The 27,382-nt window shown below is 37.2% G+C and overlaps 3 protein-coding genes across 7 annotated transcripts in view; 1 reads left to right on the top strand and 2 right to left on the bottom strand.

Moving 5' to 3' along the window:
- Positions 1–400: 400 nt before the first annotated feature.
- Positions 401–12,371, bottom strand: SGO2 (shugoshin 2). Its single transcript, XM_058028170.1, has 10 exons — positions 12,287–12,371; positions 10,439–10,569; positions 8,373–8,654; positions 7,636–7,811; positions 7,206–7,283; positions 6,380–6,462; positions 5,766–5,992; positions 3,349–5,304; positions 2,387–2,531; positions 401–753 (listed from the first exon to the last, which is right to left on the bottom strand). The coding sequence occupies exons 3-10, from the start codon at positions 8,515–8,517 to the stop codon at positions 648–650; spliced, it is 2,916 nt and encodes a 971-aa protein (XP_057884153.1). The 5' UTR covers positions 8,518–8,654; positions 10,439–10,569; positions 12,287–12,371; the 3' UTR covers positions 401–647.
- A 1,960-nt stretch (positions 12,372–14,331) lies between these two features.
- KCTD18 (potassium channel tetramerization domain containing 18) lies at positions 14,332–20,700 on the top strand. Its single transcript, XM_058028091.1, is given in 8 exon segments — positions 14,332–14,512; positions 15,587–15,798; positions 16,694–16,886; positions 17,928–18,017; positions 18,362–18,418; positions 18,421–18,463; positions 19,186–19,296; positions 20,463–20,700. Coding segments are annotated over 8 exon segments (1,125 nt in total).
- A 3,295-nt stretch (positions 20,701–23,995) lies between these two features.
- SPATS2L (spermatogenesis associated serine rich 2 like) overlaps positions 23,996–27,382 on the bottom strand; it is a 128,288-nt gene continuing 124,901 nt past the window's right edge. For all 5 annotated transcript variants that reach the window (XM_058027882.1, XM_058027884.1, XM_058027880.1 and 2 more), the window contains 2 exons: positions 27,125–27,345; positions 23,996–25,337 (listed from right to left, as the gene is read on the bottom strand). In XM_058027882.1, coding sequence (XP_057883865.1) covers positions 24,942–25,337; positions 27,125–27,345 — 617 coding nt within the window. In that variant the 3' untranslated portion in view covers positions 23,996–24,941. The remainder of the gene's footprint in view (positions 25,338–27,124; positions 27,346–27,382) is intronic.

The raw sequence follows: 27,382 nt of genomic DNA, 5'->3' as shown, positions 1-27,382 counted from the left end.
CTTGTCACATGGGCAGTCTCAATTGGAAACTCAAGGTGTTGCTTTCTCTAGACACTATTTGCTACTGAATTCCTACTGCAGTGCTTTTTTCTTCCTTGCTACCTCTGGCACATACTGTGGGCACTTGGCTTCCCTCAATTATTTACTTCTCAATGAGATTTCCTTATTCAAATCTCAGTGTGATTCTGTCAAATCCAAAAGTCAACTATCAAAAAAGACTATCTCCATCTATTTCAATAAATTCATAAAAATTTGGTATGCGTGTATCCATTCCAACCAGCACTGAGAACTGGTTCCACTCAAAATAAACATGAAAAACTCACAGTACAATTGCCAAAGCTCGTTTATTTTTATTTCTCATTAAAACATATATTTTCTAATAATTTAAGAAATGCTGCAAACCATTTGAACAGATTAAAAATTACTGACCTGAGATGCAAAACAGGAGTGAGCCTCACCTGTATAAGCCTTCCTCAGTAAAGTATTCTGTGCCCCTTTTACAGAGGTTCTTCTCCAGAAAATTTCACTGTGGAAGACCTTACTAATCAAAGAACAACAAAGAGTCTATATTGCTAAACATTTACATATATACATAAACAATTGTACCCATTTTAGAAGTATTGTCCATAAAGGCAATTCTCTCTTCCTCAATAAAATTTTGATTTGCTTTTAAAATTTCCTTTATTTTTTACTTTGTAGACTGGGGAATTCAGGAATTGTGTATCTGTAAATCGATCCCCTCTCCTTAATTTGCTGTAAAGAAAAGAAGTAAAAAACATCAGGTATGAATATCATCAAGCACATGTGCAACTACACTAATGTGATCATAATAATTCACATGGTAAATAGCATTAATGAAAGCTTGATACACTAAAGAAATTAAACTCGTGGAAAATAAGTATGCATGAAAAAGCAAGACACTACTGCTTTCCAAAATAATGCTGGAAATATGTGACCTCTATCATATTAGGATGTGATATTTCTATAAAAAAAAATTCAAAACTTGTTTACACTGAACACTTAACAGCACCCATTCAGGACAGTGTAAATTTAACTGTAATATAAATAGGAGACAAGAATCTAAAATCTTAGATTGGCATCAACATTTTTTTCTGTTATTAGTTACCATTTCTCAGAAATACAGAACTTATCATTTTGGGGTAAAAGAGTGGCAATGTGTCAGTGTATAATACTGTAGAATTTTAACATATAAGTCAAGTAATAAAAGTGTGACTCTAATACCTTACCATTTTTTTTATAAGTTATCTGGCATAAATATTTCTGAATTGCCAGTGGTAAAGTGAAGACTTTCTCCATTACTTTTAGCTCCTACTTTTCCTCACTCACTGCTTCAACTGTTAGCTTACTCACAGAAGTAAAAAATATTTTGAGGTTGTATGAGAACAGTGCTCTATTTTTTTTTCAGTTTGTGCATTCATCCTCTCCTACCACAGTATTGCCAGAAAAAAAGGCTTTTTATACCTTTGTCATAAAGTAAATTGGGATAATCCTTTCACTCTCTTCCCTGTTCCAGGGAAGCCTTTCTACTGTCTTTACCTCATGAATACACATCCTACTAACACACACTCAACACAGTGGAACTGTTCCTTAAATTAATATTATACTTTAAAAAAATCCAAACCAAACAGAAAAACCTCAACAACTTTCTGGCAAAAATCCCACAGAATATTTTCAGAAGTAGTGAACTTAAAGGTCCATTTATATTTAGATCTATTTATGTAAGAGCAAATATATTAGTTTTCTTAATGGAAGTTTGGGTTTCAAATTCCCTTTTAAATTTCAGAAGTTATTTCACAATTTATGTCTTGTCTTTCAATAATCTATAAAATCCTCTGCCACTAAACTTACCAAGAATAATAAGAGGCAAATTAATTATAAAATAATATATCCAATATAACCAACTATCAAATGATTATATCTTAAATAATTTTTTATATTACATACAGATAGTTAAATTTAAATGACTGAATTATATAATATTAGTACATAAATTTCCTTTCCATTTGACAAGATTACAAGGACATTATATTACAAGGACATAAATTATGGTATAATTTACCTTTAAGTATAACATTCATAATTATTAATCTCTAAAGGGGATTATATCATGCTAAACATTAAGATTCACTATTATTTTCTATTAGTCCAAACTATATTTTAGAATTTGAATACTACTGTTGTCTTACTTTAGTACTTGGAAATTCTGCCACACTAACTGGAGAAGCCTTATATTAACATTGAAGTATCTTTGCAAAGGATTTGTGAGAGCTCCACTGTTTATTCAGGGGTTTAACATGCGATCTTTACTGGGGGTAGTTAGGTACACAAAGGACAAGAACAAAAGCCCCAATTTATGTGTACCTACCTCTGAAGACTGGGTTCCTTGTAGGAAACAGTGGGTCTGCCCCGTCTCAGTGGTGCTGCTGAATCTTCTAAAGTTTGGGGGGATTTAGGTACAGAAGTCTGAAATTGTATACTAGTATTTGTCAGTTCTTGGAGAGCTTTTCTCCCTGTAAATACAGCAGTTTACATGCTTCATTTTAAATATTTTGTGAATCATTATGTAAACTTCAATTAGTAATTATTTTTGATATGTGTTTTGCAATTCAGCCACGTTGATTACTGCTCCTATGCTGAAGGTACTCAGCATAACTCCATTTTATGAACTCCATCATATTGTATTATGATAATTTGATTTATTATAGAAGAATTTAAACCTATCTTTCAGATTATATTAAAGTTTTCTTATGTTCTTTATGTATCGTACTTTAAAAAAGAGATTGGTACATCAAAGCTGGCCCATGGGCAAGTTGTAGAAAAACCTACTCAACATACTTTTAGATATGGGAATTCCTGTTGAGTTGCAGTGTTTCTAAAGAAACAAAAATGAAATTTTAAGTCCAGATATATCTTCCATTTAAGAAGGGAACAGTGTAGCCCTATCTTGTTTCTCTTGGATAAAAGCTCAAGCTATTTTGTCTTTCTATGCCCATCTTTTTAAATATAATGGAATTCTTCAAAAAAGGAATGCATGTTTTAACTAAAATTGTTTCTCAAGAATGTAGACTACTTATATCTGCGCTACTAAGTATCATCTTGGGATATATTGAAACATAACAAGGATATTAGTCACCACAATTTAAAAAGATATTGTAACTGATACAAGATATAGAAGATTTTGGTGATTTTCATTCTTGCCCTTTTCCACTCCTGTTTTATCTGCTCTTAACAAGCAATGAGAGGACAGAATTAAGAGAAAACATGTTACCACTGTTTCAGGCACTACCTAATTCAAAATGCCTTGCTTTTTCTAGCCCACACACTTACCATGACAAGGTGTCAGAGTATTTTTGTTGCTGTGTTTAGAAATATGATCCATATTTTGTTCTGTTTTTTCAGCATCTGGTGCTTCATTATGATCATTTTGCCTGTGGATTTCAGAGCTTTTCAGTTTAGAGAAGTTGATGGAAGCATTGTGGTTATCAAGAGCTGGGAGCTCCGTATCGAGAAGACTTTCCTGGGAAGAACTATCTGCCTTAAATGGCACATTCTTAGAGCATTCAACTTCAATCACAGGCTTCAACTTACTCACAAAGGAATTCATTTCATGAGGGACTTCCTGGTCATCCAAAATATTCTGACCCCTCTGAGCAATATGCCTGAAATAACTTTTTTCTGGTCTAGTCTCAGTAATATCAGAACTAAACCTCTGTTTCTGCTTTACATGCTTATCAGGAAAATTACTTATGTGGGAGGGTTCACTTGCCACTGCTGAGGAATCTATCTTCTCTAACCTGTTAGCATCATCATCAACCTGCTCTTTAGCTTGTGGTGTATTCAGAGCTACACCATTCTGAGTAACTAAAGATACTTGCATTTGCTGAGTTACAGCTGCTTTCTTTCCAGCCTCTGCAAGCAATGAACCCTTGTGTTTTAATTCTTTATTTTTACAAACTGAGACCCGTGTAAGATTTTCCTTTGGTATCACACATGTTTTCCGGCTGGCCCTTGCCAATGTACGCTTCAATCTGCCTGGTGAAAAATGGCTGCTCTTTTGTTCTACTTTCTGACTAACTTTATGAGGGCTGTCATTTTCAGCTTCTCTACCTTGTCTGTGACTACTTTTTCTGTTGCTTTTTCGCTGCATAATATTCTTCTGGTCCTGTTTTCTCTTGCTGTTGTCACATTGGTTTATATCTGTTTGAGATTTTTTTGAAATATATTCTCCGTACTGGTCATTTTCCTCTCTACAGGATTTTTCTGTGTTTGCTTTGGAAAGGTTTTGAGAAGTCTTCCTCTTTATTGTTGGTTTGGTATCTTTCTCATTTGTATTCAGAAAGCCCTCCTGTAAAGCCAATACATCAGAAATGTTATCTTGGAATGGTAAATTTTCAGCATAATAAACTTCTGGTGGGATCTTGTTAACAGTTGAGCATGAGTCTGTTTTTTGTATTCTGCTTTCCACTTCTCCAAACATTTCTGAGAATGTTCCTTTATTTGTCTCTTGTTTTCTTGGATTCATTACATTAACCTGGTATGTCCTCCTGGAATCCTTAGCTTTACTTGTTCTGTTCTGTTGCTCTACAGAATTCCCTGTAGGTAGCTGTTCTGTCTGATTCTGGAATAGCTGAGTTTGTGAATCAGTAGTTACTGAAGTTTGACTATTCTCAGCCCTAGAGAGCATTTCTTCTGCATGCAGATTTGAATGGACTTCAGTCTTGCTTTTAATTTTTTCTTTATCCTTCTTAGAATATTTTACTTTTCTGAAATTTGGTAGTATTTTGTCAGAACTGGCATTATTAATTTTATTTTGGTGCAGTTTATAATTGCCTTTTGCTGTAACTGTGAGTAGTTCACTTGCATCACTGGCAGTCAACTCCATATCAGCATCATAGATAGTTTCTTCAGGCTTCATCTTGTCAGTAAAAAGCAGCTTGTTAAAATCTGTCTTACTTTCACTGCTAAATTTAAGAGGTGAAAGAGTAAGGCAAGACAAGTCACTTGAACCTTCCTGCAAATTCCTATAATTGGCATTGCTGCTACTGTTGATGGTATGATGCAGATTCAATGGCCTACATTTTATATCAAAATCCTTTATATGAGGTTGAGTTTTTGACTTACAAAGTACTGCATTTTTCTTTCTTGCAGTCACATTTTCATAGGATGGCAATAAACTACCATGATATTTTTCTGTAGGCTCCTCAGACTGTTCTAAGAATTGTGTATTTTTTTCATGAGCTTGGTAGGCACTATTGCAACTTAACTCTGCACACAGTTGATTTTCTGCAAAGAGAAAAATTTCAGCAGCTTGGGGAAAAGAGGAATGGAGTGTAGTTACCTGCATAAAACTACTGAAGACTGAACCAGAAGTATGGAAAATTATACTTTTTATTTTTAAACTGAATACACACATTCCATGGTTGGTCCTTAAAAATTTAGTAAACTGAAGCTAATTTCATAATTTACTGAAGTTGGACTTTCCAAATTGGACATAAATAAAACTATTTTTCTGTAACTACTTGAGCTATTATTTGGTTATCTTAGCTATGTAATTTCAATGAGTATTATTCTATAAGTGATTGTCAGGACACCTATACTTATGGATGAGCATTTATTTTTCACTAGTTTATTACAGTTTATGAATATTACTATACCTTCTGTATTGCACATCGAATAATGAATTATTAAATACTAATTCTCAGAGAGCGTAAAAAATAAATCACTTTCACAGAAATACATCATACCTTTCAAAAATCTATTCTTGTCAACCATTGGTTCTGTTTCAATGAACTTTTGATTATTTGTACCAGGAGACAAGAGTGATGCAAACTTGACTTGATCTGAATGCATTTCCTCTATCAAATTAGTGGTACACTTGTAAGAATTTGATGCTTCACCCAGAGAAGGGCTACCCTGCTGCTTTGCATTAGCTGTAGCAATGAAAGGAAGCTCTGCTGGCAATTCTACAGATCTGAAAAGAGAAAATTTTACTGTGAAGATTTTTATGACAATTTCCATCATGACATTCAAGTGTTCAAAATGTTCTCTTAACAATGTATAATAGCTGAAAACAAGAACTCAAGTATGATATTGTGTTCTGTCTTGGGGCAAATGTATTTTTGATGATAGCAAATCCTGCTTTGGGCTGGTGAGATCACATGATCCAAGCAGTGAGTTACTCAAACACAAGTCTCATCTACTGCTCTCTCTCTAAATTCTGAGCTGCAAACAGGTTATTTCTGGATTAAACAGGAAATGGTTTCTCATCACCTCAAAACTACCCAGGACAAGGTGCAAAGATCAGCTGTAAGAGAAGGCACAGACACCCAGCACCTTGGCACTTGACACAAGCACCTACCGAGCTGACTGATGTGCACTCCGGAGCTTGGCACCAGTAGGGCTGCTTGGGCCAGCTGACAGCGGAAAGGAGCTCTGGAGAGCCTTTCAAAGGAAGAGCAGCAGGCAAATACAAACAGTTAAATATTCTCTTATGTTTCAAGTACTGGAAATATCCACAGGGAAAAAAACCCCACAAAATGAATGGGAAAAAGATACATGCACTAGTGGAAGATACATGATATTCAAACACATGCAATAATTTTAAAGCAAAATATTTTGTTACAAAATTCATCAAAATATATAACCTACTTTTATCCCAAAGGAATGTACACACTTTCTGTATGTAGCTATAACTCCTACAAACTACATTATACAAATAGAAGCACGGAGCAACACTAAGCAAGTTGAGAACAGACAACACAGTATTTTCCTTTTTTAAAAAATTAATTGTATTTTCTCCATGACACAAGGACTAACACGGACTATGTTTTCTGGTTAAGTTTCCAGATCTAAGATATTCATTGCAGCACTAGGCAAGGAAGGCAGGTAGCTTGCTCACTACATACTGAAGTGCTAAGCTTTTTTTTTTTCTAACCACATGATTCTTCTTTCAGGCTAACTGATATTTAACTTTCAGACACTTTGGAAACCAGATTAAATCCTAAATTTTCAGAACAATAATAATAAATTTATTGTAATATGCTGGTTTAACCCCAAGTTTTAAGGAATTGGGGGTCAATGTTTTACAACACAAATAGTATTTCAACATTGCACTCAATTTGATGCTTTGAAAATCTTACCCTGGAAGATAAGTTCAATATAGTAAAGTTGAAAACACATCTTACCTCAGAAGGACTGCTTATTTCTATTGCAGTTAAGAGGTTTTCATTCAAAAATGCATCTATTCCAATAAGAGTTTTATTCTGCATATAAAAAAATATATTTTAAGTGGTAAGAAGAGACAAGATATAAAAGGTGAATCTATGCTGCAATTTTTTTTTACTTAATTGAGCACAAACTCATCTTAATACCTATAAATATAAAGATGAACCTGGGACTAAAATAGCTATAGTTAAACACACTGATAGACAGAATAGTTCCAAAAAAGCTACAAAGTAAAATTAAATGTAAATATTATGCTGTCAGGTGATATAACTTCACAAATCTGAGACATGTATTTTAAGCCACCACTTTAAGAAGTAATATTGAGTTTCAAAAAAAGAGAAAAGTTTAGTTTAGCTGCTCTAAGTTTAAACAATATTATTTGCAGCATACCAAACGGGTTAGTTTCTGACGAAGCGAGATGTTATGAAGCTGCAGTTTTTCTACTTCCTTCTGAAGAAAAATCTTCTCATTCTTTAGCTTGCGAGAATTTTCTTTTTCAACACTCAAAGCCACAGCTAATGCTTTGTTATTTTGTTGTAAGGATACTTTAAACATAGATGAGTTATCTAAAGGAGACAAGGTAATATTATTTTCAACAGCTTCAATTCCAGGCCCTCTCTGTGTGAACTATCACGATATGACAACATTTTTATCTGTAGGCTCTGGTGCCACAGCAGCAAAGCCAAACACTTTCCAATATAAAACAGTCTATGTAGCTGTCATTCTGATGACTACTCCATCTGTTTCAAGTTTATTTCATGCATAGATTCTGCTCTAGTCTGGATTTTAAAAAAAAAAGTTATTTTAAGAAGAAAACATTTTAAAATTGATTTCACAGGCATAAAAATGTTTAATAATATTTAAAATATTATAAGTTTTATAAATTAAAATGTTCAAACATTCACATAATAAATATGAGTTTTGACAACATAAAGAAAAAATTTTTATATTAAAAATATATATTTCCATTGTCTTTATGAAAACTTACCTATACTTAGCTGTTACAGAATGGTTGTAACAGGCAGAATTTCAGCTAATCATGTTAAACACAATTACTATTCCTTTTGAAGCCATACATACATTCTAAGTACAGTATACAACTTCAGTTTTATTTTAACAGGACTTACTTATTAATTTAGTTTTGATTTTAGAAGCTAAAGAAGCATTCCATTTTGCAGCTTGTAATGCTCCATCCCTCTTCTTCATCCATCCTTTCGCAGCATTTGAGGTGAACACAGCAGATGATGATTTAGCAGTTGCACCTTTATCCATCCTCAAAATCAATTTGTACACCGTCAAGGGGAACGTCCAAATAAATAAATGGTCTTTCTGACACTTTTCAAAATTGAGTTTATTGTGTCTTGTGCGGACTCTGTGTCTGAAGCTGAAAGAATTGCTTCTCTCTTCACCTTTTTTCAGTTAATTAAAACAGATTAATGAATTAATCAACACAATGAGACATGAACACAGAGAAACACAATACTTAACTAGTAAACCATGAAACCTGAAAAGATCACAGATCTGTAAACCACGAAACCTGAAAAAAAATTTAGCTTGTCTATTCCCTCACGTTAACTATCCGAGTTTACACACAAAAGGGGAAAGCCCCAGGTTCTACCACTTCCCAATACGGCCAGACCAGCTTGTGCTTTGTCAGACAGATGTAAAACTGACGCATTTGAATGAATCGCATTACAAACGGTGCGAAGTTAATCCAAAAGAGACCGAGAGGGAGAAGCGGAGACCGGCGGGCCAGCGGAGGTGCGTGAGGGCGGGGCTGCACCCTGGCAAGGCCCCGGCGAGGCCCCGCCCGAGCCCTCAGAGCCCTGAGGGCCAACGGCCGCGCGCGCGCCAGGGGCCTCCGCGAGGCGGCGCCGTTGGGCCGGGCGGGGCGCGCGGAGCTCCCGAGGCGGGGGCGGCGGGCGGCGCGGGGCTCCGGCAGCGCGGAATGTGCCGCGGTAAAGGAGCTCAGCTGGGCTCCCACCTGCGGCCAAGGGCGTTTCAGAAGTGGTAAAATAGCCGTCATTAACCGCTAATCCACGGTTCCGGCTCTTCAGTGACATCTCTGAGTGGTTTAAAAAGGAGTTGGGTGTTTGTAACTTCCCAGCTACGTACCGTTTTCAATACCAACCATTAATAACATACAATTAAATTTTAAAAACCGAACATTAAAGATATGAACGCTTAGCATCAATCTCAGTGTACTGTGAGGAAGGGAATAGGAAACTCCAGATACTCCAGAGTTTGAGATGTTTGGCTTTCAGTTCAAAGACTTCCTTTAGGTTTAAGGGGGAAAAACATGCAATTCCTTCTCAGTGGCAAGTTAAATTCTTTGTGGCTGATTTTGAGCTATTAGTAATACATGGAATAATAATGTATAGACAGACATCAGGGTAATTAGGAAGACAGCCATGATAAATTTACAGCCTAGTAGATTATATGCTGCTTGCATACCTACAGACCTGGAAGGGCAGAAAGTCTCTGACAACAGAATTTGAGCAAGCCCAGTTTTAATGTGGTTCAGGTAATATCAGGACTGTGAATTGCCTGGAAGTACTTTAGTCTAATTCAATGCTTTTCCCCAAAATCTCTTTTAAGTCCAAAAGCCCTTTAACACTCTCTTCACATACATTCTCTTTTACTGGCTACATGTACACAGTTCTACCATTAGCTCAGGTAGACATTAATTGCTAAATTTGATCCAGGAATTGGTAATTTTAGAGTAAGCTGAATTAATGTTTTTTGAAGATTTACAGAGATTCAGAAGGTTGAAATAAAAAGCATCAGTTTCTGTAATGCAGTAATCATCACAAACCTTACCTTGCTGTGTGCCAACATTACAATATTCTATAAAGTAAGTCAAAGAAATCACATATTAAATATAAGTAGCATTATGTGAAAATGGATCTTCATGAAATTACAATTTTCATAATCTGCTCTAGAGAGCATCTGGAAAGTCCCTCACTTCTACCATTTTTAGTGAATGATGTATGACAGAGTTTCTCAGGGTGGCCCTGAAGGTGCAAAACCCTTAAAATACAGCTTTGATCCAGCACACCTCATATACCTTTGGTATGTTTTCCCTTACAAGGAAACTTGGAAGGGACTGTAGCCACTATAAAACTCTGGCCAAATAAAGAGCAAATAACCTTACATAACTTTAGAAACAGAAAACCAATCTAATAGAACTTACCTCCTCCTTTCCACAAGGCAGTGTTTTCCTCCAGATCCAACACTGAGTTTTCATTTCCTCCGATTCCACAAAAGTCTAAAGTCTTGAAGAGGCAATCACCAATTTGCTTCCATTTAGTGTTAATGTCACTACTGTGGGCAATAAATTCAAAATAAAATGTGAAGTATTGCATTTCCACCCATGGTCATACTTTCCTTTACACTTCACTGAGGAACTCCCACGCTGGAACACTTCACATATACAAATCTCCAGTTAATTGCCAGCTACTCAAAGTAGGGAAGAACTTAAAACACTGCCAATTTTCACAGCCTGTATATCTTAAATGTATATTAAGAGCAGAATTATGAGTTTCAGTCACTTGGGATCCTATGACTGGTCTTTAAACTGAATAGAAATGAAAAGTAGTGAGGGAAAGACATGCAGACTCTTGTGAAAGCTCTAATCATGGGGGAACTGAACTTGTACTTTACTAGATGCATACATATTCATGTCTGAGAAAAATCTTGGTTGAGGAATTAATCCTGTAGTGCCTAATACAATGTGAGCTATGACTAAAGCACTTCTGGGGAGTAGATTATGTAGAACAGCTTCTCTCTTTCTGGACTTTCTTATGTCCAACAAGACCTGAGCTCATGATACAGCTTTTCCTGAAGTTATAGTATTAAGAACCTATCTTCCTCTAATCACATCACTTCTTGCACAAGCTTAATGAAAAATCCATTTCTTAATGCCTCTTTTTCTCCATCAAATTTGACTGAAATTGGTGAAATGAAACACAAATATATAGAGGATGAGTATGCAAGCCTGGCTTCCTTGGGAAACTAGCAAACACCAAAACAAAAACAACCCTGTGTTAATTTCCCAAAACACACAGCTCAAAAGGCACTTTGCTTGTGGGGGCTGGTTATGCTGCACACTTCTATGCCAAGTAAAAGCCTGAATTGTAATGATAATTCACATGGTTGAATCTGAGGTCCAAAACCTATTGCATTGTTTGTTTATATATATATAAACCTGGCTTCTGGGTACACTCTTGGTCAAGAACTGTCCAGGAGAGCCTTGGTGCTTGGCATGCCATTCCTTCTCTTTGCTACAACTGGAGCATGATTAGATGCCAAGAAAAATGATATGTGTTTACTTTGTGGCTTTACTAAATGGCCTGAACTGCCATTTGAATGCAAATCTGCATTAAGATAAAAAGAAGTGAGTTTTAAGTATTAAGTGATCATTCAGAGTTACACAATTTCAAAAAGAATTTATTATCCGGGTACTAGGACCAGATGATGATTTACATGATTTATTTGCCTCTTTCCTCTAATGTTCTTAATTTGACTGAAGTCTGAATTAAAAGTTAATGGTCCTAAATATTAACTGAAAACATGGTAGTCCATGAATATTTAGGTAATCTCAAAAATAAAAATGTAGTAACAGACCAGAATAAAGCAAGTGACACAGATGAAACTGTAGCTGCTGCGTATTACATACCATTTGGTATGACCCTTTTGCAAGTGAACCTGTAGCTGAAGTTTTAAATACCTTAAATTGGTGGCAAAACACCTCAAAAAGGAAATTAGGAGTAAAAAATTAGGGTAATACAAGATGAAAATCAATAGGAATTGCAAATATAACTGAGTAAACTATTTAAATACAATGTAGGCACATTTCTTATATGTGCAATGTACAGTAAAGTAAGTGGATTTTTACTGCACTTCAGGTAGCAATAAAAGTACACTGTTAATATCTGGGATTTAGCTATCTCATTATATAGTAAATATGATAAATAAAATATTATATATTTTATATAATATATTGTATATTATATATTCTAAACACATAAGCAGCTCATACCTTCCAGAAAGTCTGCACAAATCCAGAGTCTGGCGCTGGTTTTTGCATTCCTAGTTACTGGGAAGTTGTATCCAAAAGGATAGTTTCTTACTGTATGGGCAAAAAACAAACTTTGTAAGCAAATAAAGGAGAATTAAATGGGAACTAGACATAATGTTGCAATTTTTTTAAGAAAATGCAGCTGCATTTTAGAAATATTTTTCATGAATATAAACTTTGTTTAATGAAGCTGAGATGAATGTGTAACAAGAACTTATTTTCACCTTTCTATTGTTTATTGCATGCATTTTGATGACCACATAACTGTATGTCAGACAAGGAATTTAATAGGACACTTTCTGAATGTCTTTTTAAAATGACTGTATGAGGGTCAGGCATCTTGCCTGCATTACTGAATCACAGAATCATCAAGGTTGGAAGAGACCTTAAGATCTTCTGCCATCAACCCAGCAGCATCATGACAGGAGTCAGCTCAAGCTGCTGTCAGATCGAGACCTGGCCTGCTGAGGACTTGGGGGCAGCTGGTGGAAGGGAGTCTGGCCATGACCCAGCCATGGGCACCTCCCAGCCCAGAAAGCCAAACGTGTCCTGGGCTGCATCCAAAGCCCCGTGGGCAGCAGGGCAAGGCAAGGCAGGGGATTCTGTCCCTCTGCTCTGAGATCCCACCTGGAACCCTGCATCAGCTCTGGGGCCAGCACAGGAAGGACAGGGACCTGGTGGAGTGACTCCAGAGGAGGCCACCAAGAGATGAGAGAAACGGAGCACCTCTCTTTTGAGGAAAGGCGAGAGAACTGGGTTTGCTCAGTCTGGGGAAGAGAGGGCTTTGGGGTGACCTAAGTGCAGCCTTCCAGTACCTTTAAGGAACTTACAGGAAAGATAAGCAATAGTATTTATATGAGTATGTAGTGCCAGGACAAGAGGAAATGTGTTCAAATTGAACTGGTTTATATTAGCTATTAGGAAAAAAATAGCTAATACAAACCTGTTCATTCTTTTCTGTGAGGTGGTGAGGTACCGGAGCAGGTTGCCGAGGAAATTTGTGGACGCCCCACCCGTGTTCAAGGCGGGGGATTGCTGGAAGTAGATAATCTTCAAGGTCCCCTTCCAAGCCAAACCATTCTAAGATTCTTACTATGGAACCTATAGAAACAGCAATAGAATCAAACCCACTCTGAGTAAACCCGTAGTAATAATAATAATAATAATAATAATAATAATAATAATAATAATAATAATAATAATAATAATAATAATAATAATAATAATAAAGCACGGTTTGTGCCTTACGGAGCAGCCGACTGCAGGCGGGTCAGCCACACTCGGGAGGGCGCCTGAGGGAGCCCCTGCCGGCAGCGCCGGGAGCAGCGGCAGCCGAGCCCCGGGGGCCCTGGCACCGGGCTGGCCCGCGGCAGGGACTCCGGGGAGGGGATGGCGCGGCCGGGCCACTCCGGCTGCCCCTCCGCTCCCCCGGCCCGGCCCGGCGCACTGCCATTTTAGGAGCAGCGGCGCTTAGCTGACGCGGACCGCCGGCCCGGCCGGGCCCTGAGCGCTGCTCCGGGCCGAGGGCGCGCGGCGCTTCCCGCTCCTGGGCGGAGCAGCGCCCCGGGGGCTGGGAGGGGCGAGCGAGCGGCCCGGGAAGTTAAAGCAGCCCTAATTAAAGATCGGTTTTTAAAGAAGCCTCGGTGTCGTTGGTTCAAAGAGAGCTGCATTTTTAGTACTGTGAACTATGCTCAAGATTTCCCAGGTTATCCTTCCAGAGCTCTAGTCACACATCCTCATCACGTAACTCTGCTTGCCCATTTGTCTCGAAAGAGTAAGCTTTCTGTTTCCTTGCAAAGTAAAATGTCATAGGTTGTTACACTAAAGGTGCAGAATATTTGGCTATTTGCGTTACTAGGTCTCCAGAACTGTTTTTAAAGTGGTATCCTATTACAGATGTGCAAGAGCTGAGCTATTGCTTAGGTCTTGTATGTGATATGTTAAGTCTATAAGCTGGCATTAGTTTGATTGCTATTTGTATCTGGTTTAGATTTGAACAGCTCGTAATGACATCACCATTGGCAAATGCAGTGGAAGAGGGCAAGGTTGAAGATGTCCAGGACATTCTATGACTGGATGTGCGAGGCTGTTTATACACAGCCAGGCGTGCGTCTCTGCACTGCTTAAAGGGTTCCATGCTGGCGCCCATGTTTACTGGACGCTTTCCTCTGAAAGTGCATGAATCAGGTAAATACATTGAAGCTCTAAATATCACATTCTGATAATGGAGCTCTCTGGCAAATACATGCTTTTATATATATTTATGCATTTTTTAGTGTATCTTTTCCCAGTTTGCTGAGCATCAGTTGGCTGCTAATTCGAGGTTGTAAAACAATTCTGCATGCATGACTTTATATGTACAGGTAGTTCATCTGAAGTCTATTGTGCTTGCAAACACACACATTTTTACAGTGCCATATCCCTGTCCACACTGTGTCTTTGGAATCTACTTCTTCAGTAAGAATACAAAAATAGATAAAACTGAAGTTGGCAGAGTGTTTGGCATTTATCTTGAGTCTGTCTGTGAACCCCTATAATCTCCAGAGGCATCTCATTCCCTCTGTTCATTACATAAAGAGATTTGAGTCTGATCTTTGTTTCAAACAGTAAAAATTGCATTTTTCACCACCATGGTTTGATATAAAAGTTTGAATAAAACTATTCATGGGTGAAATTTCACACTTGTTTGTGACTTAGAAATCCTGCCAAAGTAGATCCAGTTAAAAGAGACGATGGATGAAGAATAGTATATATATATTGTTGTATATATAAAACTGTTTAAAATACCCAAAATGTTTAACATAAGGAGTTTGCATAACACAGCAGGACTTTGCTACCATCTTTCACAGTTGCAGTGAACAGCCTGTTGTACAGACGGTATGGTTTGGTTGGCTTTTGTGGGGTCCTCGAGCCCTGCAGGCAAGGGAGAGAAAAAGAAACAAACACAGTATAACTTGAGCAATATCCAGGGAAGGTTTCACTAGATGTGTATGGGAGCTGATGCTGATTTTAACTCTTTTAAATGGTCTAGAAGCAAAATAGAACAGATCCCTGCAACAGTGAGTAAAAAGTGATTTCACTGAAACTCCAAAGAAAATGTTTACCGCACTAAGAATTTTATCTTCAAATAACAAATATTCCATTTAAAAAGAGTAAAGACAGTATACTTACTCCTCCTCAGTAAAACCAGCACAGAAATTTTGTACAAAAGGCTGTACTCGATGATTTGGTAAAGTATTTTAAAACACTTAATGTTTTCAGGAGCATGTCTAATTGATCAAGATGGAAACCTGTTTAAATATCTTTTGGATTATCTTAATGGAGAAATTCAGATTCCTGAAGATGAAAAAGTTAGAACTGCATTGCAGGAGGAAGCAGATTATTTTGGAATCCCTTATCCATACAGTCTGTCTGATCATTTGGCTAATGAAATGGAAGTACACTCTTCAAGGTCCAATATAGAGCTTAAAAAGGTCCTGACATTTATTAAAATTTTTGATGCTGAACTCCCCAACCCATGCCGTTCTTTAGCATCAAACACTAAAACTACAGAATGTCCAAGTTAGCACTTCTTAGTGACCACACTAAATCATGAGTAAATTCAGAGTTTTAGGTTAAGAAATCCTAAAGTTGATAATGCAGTCGGTATAATTAAGGACACCAGCTTTTACCATCATTGCAATACAGCAACAGTTTAAATGTGTTGTACATGCAAGTCTGCTGTAGAACTTGTGTAGTAGGAAGGAAATTTAGTTTCCTATTTGGCTTCAAATCTTACTTGAAATTAGATTTGATCCCTTCAAGTTGTTTGGGATGGGGTTTCTTTTTCAGTTTTACAAATTATTCCTAAAACTTGTAAGACAAAATGTACTCTGACATTTCTTTAGAATGAGAAAGGAGAAAAGATAATTAGTGTATTATTTAAAATCCTAAGGTTTTAGAGTATTGTAACTTAAAAGCTAATTCTAATTAAATGGCAGGAAATTAACTCATACTACGAGCTCTGGCTGTGTTATGCCTGACAGTCATCAATGTTCTCTTAGCAAGTTGTCTCTGTATTTCACGTTCTCCCTTACTCATTTCCTTTTGAAAAGTGTAAAACAATTCCAGGCCTTTTAGTTTCCCTGCATGTTAAGGAGCTGCCTTGCCTTTAACTATTTCTGTTGCCTTTCTGAACCTCTTAGTTTCACAACATTCTCTGGTAACATCAGATAAGAAATAACTGCAGACGTTATTCTAGAAAAACTATATCCTTGATTTATTTAAAAGAGCTCACTGGTAGAGTTAAGAAAACTTAAATATAAAAGCTTATTCAACTAAAAATACTGCATTCTTATTAATATTCTATATGTTTTATGTTTTTTCTAGGATTTGTTGGATTTCTGTGATTCTTACAATTTAGTTTGCACCAAGCCTACAGTTTAACTCCTGCACTATCTCAACACTTCTGGAGCAAGCTGTGAAAGTAAAATTATTGGTGTGTATACCACAAGAGCAGATGGGACTGATGCAATTAATAAGGCGCTAGTAATGAAAATTCATGGTAAAATCATGTACAAATGTAAAGTGACTGTCAAACATGAAAGCACTATGAAGTGAGAATAAATACATATTATAACTATGCCTAAATATTATCCTATGTAGCATAATGCAGCATTACTGTACTATAAATCTGTGGAAGGAATCTTTCCAGCTCCCAAAGCTGGATAATTGAATGGCCACATTAAACAAATAAACAAGATAAAAACTAAACTTGGAGGTTAAGAATTTGAGAGAGTACACACAAGGTGGTTAGCATGCAGTTGCTGTTCTTATTCTGCTTGACTTGATATTTTTTAAAATACAATTAAAACAACAATTAAAAATTACTTTCTAACATTTAAACTAAATACACTGAATAAATTCCCATACAGAAAAACCTCCAAAAATATTTGCAAAGTTGGTTGTGATTTATGCACTTCTTTTGTGTAGCCTTCTATGACAGCTGAACACTGAGAACCAAAGATGAAAGGAAATGGCTTTAATTCTTTAAAGAACGTGTACAGCTGTACTGCACTATTAATGTATTTACATGGCAGCAATTGGAAATTATTGGCAGACCTGTACTTACAACTGGAAGCAGTTGGTCTTTGTCACTGTCACAGCGCAGTGTCAGAAGTGTCACTGTGCATCTTTTGATGAAGATAGAGCTCCTGATGCTTCATCATCTTTATAATTAGGATGGATATCTTCCTAAATTTAGGCTGGGAACATTAATATTTATTCCAATGGTATTCGGCAATATATGAGGTATCTGTTCTTCTACTGTATATTCTAGAAAAATAGGTTTTACATAATTAATTCTGTAATTATTCTTCTATGAACATCTATCCTTTCATGAATATCCAATTTTAGCAACTGGCATTCACAGGAGGATTAGAACCTCTTATTTGAATACAAAAACCAGAGTAACATTTTCCTCATGCTTTATAAAACATTTACTGCTAAGTCCTTATAGTTAGGATTTAGTAAAAAGAATTACATATTTCACCAAGGTACATTTCTAAGGACTTAGCTAACCAATCACTTGAATGTTACCTTTAAAATAATATTCCTAGAGAAGCTGAAATAACACCCAATACCATCTGGAGCTATTACTTGGTAGCTGAGCTGAAAAAGATGATGGATGCTTTTGATGCCTGGGAAGGGAGAGGTAGAGTAATAATTTTTTATTTCAGTATTACTACTTTTTAACATAAAAATAAGAAAAAATATTTGCCAACTAAGTATAATAAAAACCTCTGCATAAACTTTCGTAACATTGTAAAATAGTAGTGCCTCTTTGGAGGGAAGAAAATGTTTTATGGGATGTTCCAGAGAGGGGACAGAAATTGACATGAATGAAGCACCATGCTGGCTGTGAGCAATGCTCAGTTCAGCAGGTTGAGAGTTTAAATTCTGCATAATAAAATACATGTATTCATGTATTTAGTCAGGTGTAAATATGCATGGCTGTGCTCTCTCAGCTCAGCAGTACAGTGCTGCTATGAAATGCAGGTGTCAGCTACTGCAGAGTGCCTCAGGAGCTGATTGAATGTCAGACTCTGGAAGAACGCCCCTGAGAGGCAGTTTGCACCATATGCCTCCAGTTTATAAAAGGTACACTCATTTGCATAGATGGTGTAAAATTAATAAACAAATACAGTGCCATCTTTTTTTTCCCCCCTCTATAATTTCAGGTTCCTTAAATATCTATGCATGTTGAGATTTCTCTGTTTTTTTTAAATTTACATTTTTATTAAACGTCAAAGAGTTCTTAATTGCACAACTGAACTCGCTAGAAAAAAATTACGGGACTTTTTTTAGGCTGGTGAGATTTCTCAGCAACCTGGCAAGGAGTAACTTGAAAAACTAGAGAGCAGTATTAGTTAAATGGACTCGTAAACCAGAAATTTAAATGAAAACTTTAAAAGGTTAACTGATTTTCATAACTTGGAGATGTATTCTTTTAAAAGGAATTTCTAGAACTTCCTCTCTGCAGTTTTATGGTGATATTTGTGATTACACCTCCATTCTCCACACGTTACCTAAAAGCAGCATTTTGCTGGCACAGTCACCTGAGCCAGCCTACAGCCACTTCACTGCTACAGTTTTTAATGTGTCATCTAAGAGAGGCAGAAGAGATTGATGGTTCTAATCACAGAAAGGAAGCCCTGATTGTAGTGATGAACTGTTGGGAGCACTAATTTATGCTTCTTACAGTATCATGTAAACCTATTTGTGAAAGGCTGTTGCAGATGGTCTGTTTTGTAATAATGTTAGAAAAATAAAAATTTACATATATGGTTCATTTTTTAAAATTGAAGTTCTTTGTTTTACAGATGATTAATTGACTGTACTGAAGTAGAAAGCTGTTTACCATGTAAAGTAGGTCTCCAGCCAATTAAATTCTCAGGTCCCTGAACAAGTACCCACATAAAAGTAAAAAATTCATCTTCATTAAAGATAGCTGCTTGCATTGCTTAACATTCTGCAGCAATTCTTATATGACCCCATAGTGAAAGTCTGATGCTGCACAAAGAAGTTTCTCAAACCACTCCACAACGTGCACAGCAAGTCCCAGGCTCCCTGAGGAAGGCAGTGCTGGCAATGGGCCACTGAGCCAAATGCCATTCCAGCTGCAGGGAGTAAGAAGCCTGTGAACAACCGTGCAGTGAAGGTGAAAAGGACTCTGCTTTTCTTGAGACACCATCTCAGCCACCACCTTCTGCATCCAGTAAAACAAGTGAACAGGACTGTGCTGAAATTCCTGCAGTGCTAAACAAGAAAGAACCAGCTGTATTAGCAGAAAGTATTACCCTTAAGAATGATAAAGGGGGTAGTGTTTGACTCAGTCCGATAGACTGGACAGCTCTACATTGTATGGTTGAAGAAGAGGTCATTATCTCATGTGATTCTTTGTTCAAGATGAGGTAGAAAATTGTGCTGAAAAAGATAATGAAAAGCACAGAAGAAATTGTTTTAAGAGCACTGAAATGTGTTTTCTGCTTTATTTCTAGATATTTTTAGATGTTGGTTAGGGAGGAAGAAAAACTTTTTTTTAGGGATTAAAAAATCACTCAAGCACATGCAGCTTAACATTCCAGTAACTCCCATTTGTATTTCATTGCGCTGTACTGTAACGTGAGTACTTGCACAGCATAAAAGAAAACTCTTTATCAATTTTAACTACAGTGAACCTCAGTTTGTACCTTTAAAGGGGGGAAGGGGGAAGAAAGGGAAGAAAAGTAAGTAGCTTTTATTAGACAGAAGTTTGCCACAAGTGTACAACATATGCGTGCTGCAGAGAGCACCAGAAGTTGAATGCACTTACTGGCATTTCTGGTGAGGGTAAATCACCATTTTTGCTCTTACTAGCAATGCAAGGGATCACCTTGTACAGTGAGAGCACAGGTGGGGAAGGGAAGAAGTGTGCTGTGTGAGTAACAAGGCTGCTCTCTCTGGAGAGACACCCATTTACAGACACACAATACTGTGCTGTGATCTGCCACTGGGGCAAGGCTGGTGCAGCTGTGGCATTTTGTGTCACACTGCTAGGGGATGGCTCTTCTGGGGCTGCAGGGTCTGAGTTACACCTGGCCTTCCATGTCCTTCTGCAGGTCCGTTCAGATCAGGAGGGCACAACCTCAGCTTGTGTGCAGCAAAGCACAGAAGTTGAGGTCAAAGTGCCGTGGTTTAAAGAAAAAGCCTCCCTCCTTCCCCTCGTGCAGGCTGGAGCAGACATTCTTGTAGCAGGGCAAATGTTGAGTAATGATACTGAAACAAAGAGCTGCTGTATGTTTCTATCAGCAGAGGAAAGGCAAGTTTGGATTGTTGATTTTCAAGAGCCCTTTTAGCTGTTTAAATCAGTGAACAAAACCTGGCTTTGTTTTGTATGCTTGCTAAGAGTTGGGTGCCGGATTTTTTTTGCCGTTTTTATGACTACTTTTGCTTCTCCAGCACAGTAAATACAGCTGTCTTTAAGAACATTGCCAAAAAGCAAGTTCTTAAAATTCCTGAGACTATTAGAATTACAGAAGGGTTCTTTAAATATTTTATTTGCTAGAACATTAAAGCCATCACATTTTCAGGTTTTGCTTCCAACCATAAGGACTTGAAACATAATTTGCACAAGTAAAAAGCCCTAAATTTTTCTGTATTAACATGAGACATTTTGCCATAAACAGTAGTGACTATAAAGGTATAGAGCACTATAATTTTCTGCGATTGGTGTGTATATGGAAGACCAGCTGACCTTTAGATTATTTAAGCTGGTATTTTTTTTCTTTAAAAATAAACCTGAAGATCAACAATCCAAGGCTCTTCCTATCTCAACAAAAAAGTTTCACCGAACAAAGGACAAAGCATAAATTATTGAAGGATACTAACATCATGTACTCTAGTATTCTTTGATCATTTGAGACTAAATTTGTGAAATTTATTTTTCATAATAATCTGACTGAAAAGCAGTTTTTAATACTTCTGTGTGATTTCTACTTCACTATTTATTCAATATCTGAGCAGTTTACCATGCACCTTAAAATATTTTTACAAGGCTGTCTAAAGCTGATTTCTTTCAACTTTTGAATTTAGAAAGCTTCTATAAACGTGAAATCAGAGAATATAATTTAAGTAATAAAAGGCATACAAGAAAAAACATTGAGAACATTCCTACAGGACTTTGAGCTTGTACTACCTCAGTGTTTACTTAATTATTTTGGTAGTACAGTATTTTTCAAGTAACATTTGTGCCATTTGCATTACAGCAGCATTAATGAGTCTTCTCTTTGTCGTGGACATACTAGCTTGTGGTTAAATGAATAAAAACCAACCCCCTTGAATTTCAGTAGATAAAATGAGAAAGTGGCTGTGGTGAAGAAGGTAAAGAAAGAAGGACTTGATTTTATTTGTTTAGTTTCAATGGGATGAGGCGCTAACATGGCCTTTTAACTTATCTAAGTAGGCACTTCCAGCATGTTTTTTATATCACAGAATCTTGATCACTTTTGATTAACTGCTAAGAGTGATATTGAAGCATTTTATGATAGATGGATAGCATTAACTTTCATGGTGACTGGAACTAGATGCACTGCCAAGTGGTGTGACAATGGTTTACTTTAAATCTTTGTGAAATTATAAATCATTACAGCAGAGATTATGTTAAAAAAGAAGTGTTCAGCAAGTTATTCCAATTCCAGAATAATTAGGTTTTCTTTAAAGGAGACATTTTCAAGCACATTAAGTGCAGGGTTTTTTATCTTTTCTTTTTTCCCAAACATAGTGTACTAATGTAAGTTTTCCAAAGAGCTTGACTGTATTAAGTTACCTTCACTTTTCAGTTTTCCAGCTGTGTATGTAGATCTTTATTTTGCTGGGTTCTGTCCTTACACTGAATTTAATCTTACACAAAAGATAAATAGATTCAACCTGCTTTAAAATACTGCCTCCTTAAGATGTTTCCATTTCTGGAAGAGCACTAAGTGCAGTGGGAATTCCATGTTTGTGTTTGAGTGAGGCCAAACAGCTGTATTTGCTTTGCTAATTGAGGGGACTTTTTATATAAAAAGGACAGGCCTGGAAGGGAAGCCTTGTCCTGCCATAAACTCCTTTACTGCCCCTCAACAAGTCCCTTAAAAGGAGAATTGCAGGTAGTTGTCTCTGCAATGAGAAGATAAAACCAGTTTTGTTGAAGATGAGCCCAAGAGCTTTTGGCTACTTGTAACTACCATGAAATGGGCAGATATAATTCCAAGTATACAGAAACCCATGAAATGAAAGAGGAAGAGTCTGACACAGTTCCAGAGTGCAGTCACAAAATATGGTTAAAATGTGCATTGGAATAACCTTCCCAAACCAGTGCAGACACTAGACAAAACTTGGTGTGCTAAAACTGCAGCATGGCCACAAGCAGCCCTCTCTACAGCCTTACCAAACCCACACAGAGCTCTTTAACAAAAAAGATGTCTATATCATCAGAGAAAAGAGAAATGCCATCTCTCACCTGTTAGTCCTGGATCTGTCTGTACTGAGCCTCCAGTACATCAAAGCTCGGCTGGTACTGAAGAGCACAAGATGGTCCTGTTGTGCTGAGTTATGACTTATGATACAGATTTTATTTATTTATCTGCAGAAGATCACTTGTGAGAAATTGACTTAAGGAATAAAGTAACTTTCAATAATGCAAAAATCAAATGTAGAAGCTATAAGGAAGGAATAAATGTTATTACAGGTAAGTTAGATTTTCTTTTTTTAGGAAGGATTACAAGAAGAGACACGTTTCACAGCTTAGATATAGATAAGAAGTTCCTGTGTAATATCTGCATAAAATTTATAATTAAATCTCTTAGAGTGAGGTTACAGTGAAACTGTAGATAAACTTTAAATAATTAAAAACTGTGACGCAGCAGATAAATTTTGAAAAGCTACCTATCTGATGGGTATGCACAACAGAGATTCTGGAATTTCAGTTCCATCTACTCCAAAACATTCAGCTTAAAAGTGTGATAGGTAATTAACTAGGATAATAGCAGTGCTTGCAGGGCTAAGAAAGCCAATGTCTACCAACATGTTTATTTTTCTTTCACCACTCTTGCAGATGACAATGAGTTACTGGCCTTTTAAAATCAGGTTTTACCAATATTCACATATGGGACACTGTATATGCATATAAAGAAAAATAAAAATATGGGAATGCACTTCACTCTTTCCTTGGAGATTATTTTTCAAAGGCCCCAGAAGGGAATAATCCAGTCAGTACTAAGGAAGTGTACAGTCAGAGAACAGAAGGAAATTGTAAAAAGCAATAGTGAACAATCACCTAGGTGTAAACTTTTAAAGCTACTTAAGTGTCCTCCTGTTCTTACTGACCTTTAACACCTTTCTGATTCTGACACTTAGGCCAACAGGTCACTTGACGCCAGCTTTCGATTCTGACACCTTACAATGTTAAACAGTAACTTCCTGTAAAATGTGCTCAGCATGGAGGTGGTTCTCATGGCAAGGCAAGGCTGTGGCATTAGAATCAAGCTGGAAGCAAAAGCCTTAGTCCAGTCCAAACTCAGCTGAAAGCCTCCCATTGATACCACTTCCACTACGCAAATACAATTTGAGCAAGAGCACAGGTTAGGAACTGCAAAGCAGCAAACACCAGAGTATTTTAGAAAGAAGATTTTAATTATTTGGAAGAAACAGGTTTTCTGAAATACAGAATCAGAACATAAAGACTAAGTAATTTATTAGTCATAGCTCTTGTTATGGACAGATGGTTCCTACAGCAAAAATATAGAAAAATAATTTGAATTCAAGTCTAGAAGACCTGCAACTTTTCATATGCAAAAAATAAATCCAACTAGTCATAGAAAAGTGGCTGATAAGGATGGAGAACAGGGCTGTGCATCTGAATAGCCATTACTATATACATTCCAAACTTAAATGAGCATATTTCCTCAGCCTCATAAAAATAGTTTGTCCATGAAAAATACCAATATGTAATACATTTAATACAATTTATACTTGAATTTAAAGATCTCAGATTATGGAATAATAAGCTAAAATCAAATGAACTGCTTTTTCAACTCTTGTATAGAACAATACTCTGTGTGTATACAGTGTGCATGCATGTACATGTATACATGCACAGAAAGAAAGAAGTGTATAGAGATTTGCTGAAAAATTCTACAAGATTATTTGATTTCACTGCAGACCATAGCATACAGACTTCTTGGGATCCTTCTAACACAGGCTGTTCTAGGAAATAATAAGGTTGACTGGTATAACCACATATCTACAACATGTTTTTGCTATTATGAATTTAATTACCAATTTATCTTTCCAATCTAGATTTCATTTTTCTAAGAAGTAAATGCTGCTTTGGTAAGATTCCATACAGTCATGACAAAATAAATGCGAACATATTGGGGAAAGCCTTGAAAGTATGATTTAATTTTGATAATTAGTAGTAATAAAGATATCAACAAGTTTTAAGCAGCAAAAGATTTAAAAGACTATGTTCTGACTTATTTTCTTCACCAACAAGCTTTCCGAGCAACAAACTAAAATGAAGAGATTGAATTTCTCTGCCTGCCATCACTGTGACATTTTAAGCCACCAAAGTCACAGCTGGCACTGAAAGAACAGTGGCATCAGCAGAGACCTCCATCCTTGCAGGACATAAATTGCATTGTGACGCCCTGCCAGCGCTGCCTTGGAAAGGCCTGTGCTCTGCGGTGTCCGGTGTGTGGTGCTTCCTTCGGGACTTCTCCGAATGCGTCGCATTCTCTGTGGTCCTTGCAGTTGTAGACTGCTCTTGATTTTTCAGAGCTCCTTTATTTTTAGATCGAAAGCTGTTATGCTGCTGTCTTCTGTGTTCAGGCCTGGAACCACTCTTGGTATTTTGATCTGCCTCATTACTGGCACCTTGTGACTTATGAGATCCATTGAGCCGCATGTTTTGGTGCTGTGAGTTGAATCTCCGTCTCTGGCTAGAAGGCCCATTCTACCCAGAAAGAAATCAGATAACTGTTAGGTTGTCTGAATCCTTCCAACAAGCCAAGAAACACTGCAGTCAAAATTAACAGTGTTACTGTTAGGAAGGAACAGGAGAGGGAGAATACAAAAAAGTTTTAGTTGTTACCAGAGTCTCTTTATAATATCTATAACCAGAACTATGAGTACCCTACTACATCTGAGTAGCCTGGAGATACAGATGGCAGGTTTGTCACTGATGCCAAATTAAAATCTGCCATGATTCAAGAGAATACAGAAAAGGGGATGAAATTCTAGACATCTCAACAGCAGTTGTTGAGAAAAGGGATCTGCAGGTTCTGGTCAAGAGAAGTTAAATATTAATCAGAAATGCCCTGGCAGCCAGGAGAGCCAAGTGTGTCCTGGGGGTCACCAGGCACAGCATCTCCAGCTGGGCAAGGGAGGGGATTGTCCTGCTCTGCTCTGCACTGGGGCAGCCTCATCTCAAGTGTTGGGGGCAGTTCTGGGTGCCATGATATAGGAAAGACATGAAACTATTAGAGAGTGTCCAAAGGAGAGTCAGGAAGGTGGTGAAGGGGCTTGAGGAGAAGCCGTGTGAGGAGTGGCTGAGGTCACTTGGTCTGCTCAGCCTGGAGGAGACCTCACTGCAGTCACAGCTTCCTGTGAGGGGAAGAGGAGGGGCAGGCACTGATCTCTGCTCCATAGTGACCAGTGACAGGACCAGAGAGAATGGCCTGAAGCTGGGTAAGGGGAGGTTTAGGTTGTGTATCAGGGAGAAGTTCTTTACCCAGAGGATGGCTGTGCACTGGAACAGGCTCTCCAGGAAAGGGGTCACAGCATCAACCCTGACAGAGCTCAAGAAGTGGTTGGACAATGCTCTGAGGCACATGGTGGGATTCTTGGGGTGTCTTGTGCAGGGCAGGAGTGGGACTCGGGATACTCTGGGATTCTCTGAGCAGTTAAGAAATACTGAAGAACTTAATACTGACTTTTTCCAAAATAATGACTATTGCTTTCCTAGTAAAGCATTGTACAAGTACTGCAGTATGACTGCAGGACGAACAGATATGTCACATGTACACTGAAGTAAGTGAAGAATCTGGAAGACACGTCCATTATGATATTTTTGCTCAGAGGATGCTTTGATTCTTAGTGGGAAGTGGCTGAATTACTCTTATTTGCATGCCTGACAGGACAGGTGATTCCATACATGCTCTGACATTATGCACTGTCTTACATTTCTCTCCAGGCATTTGCTTGAGCCTAAAATCCCTACTAGGACAAAGTTCAGACCAACTTTAGCAGCAGCTTTACCTAAGAACTATTACAACAAAATATAATTCATATATGAATCCTATATTTATAAAATAATACTACTAATATAGCAGAATACTATAACCTGTATTATAGAGCTTCTGAAATAATATGCTTTTAAGCCTGGCATTTAAGCAAAGATTCTGCTTTCAAAGTGTATGTAATAATTTGTCAAGGACTACATGTTTCTCCTCCATACCACTTAGCTAAAATGGAGGGGTTTTCTTTTTCACTCTATTACTGCCACTAGATACTTCTAAACAGACAGCTGTCTTGTCTTTACTCATATGCTATTTCTACTTTGTATGTTCACACTGACTTGAAAATGAAGCTGGAAAATATATGCTTACTATCTTCAAAAATTATTAATTAAATATAGACCACCAACCTCTATTTGATTTTGTATTAACAACTTTCAATGCTGTATTTTTCTGAAAGTTTTGGAGTAATTTAGTTCAGTTCATGGCTGATTTGACATGTTACCTGCTTATTTGTTGGGACTCCTTGAGAGGAAGATTCTGTAGGATTGGAAGAAGGATGACTTTGTACTTTACTGCTGGCTGTTTTATTATCAGAGTTCTTGGCATTACTAGAGGACTTTCGGTTGTGCGTATTTTGCTTGCCAGTTGTTGCATGTGAGGTCACTGAAGACAGCAGTAAACTACATGGTGTTCTTGAGGAATAGTTGTTCTTTGGGTGAGAAACTGTAAAAAAAAGGGATTATGTGTTATCAGTTAAATG

The sequence above is a fragment of the Melospiza georgiana genome, chromosome 7 (assembly GCF_028018845.1).
Source record: "Melospiza georgiana isolate bMelGeo1 chromosome 7, bMelGeo1.pri, whole genome shotgun sequence".
Taxonomy (NCBI): Eukaryota; Metazoa; Chordata; class Aves; order Passeriformes; family Passerellidae; genus Melospiza; species Melospiza georgiana.
The sequence above is the reverse complement of the archived record's forward strand: the minus strand, read 5'-3'. Positions and strand labels throughout refer to the sequence as shown.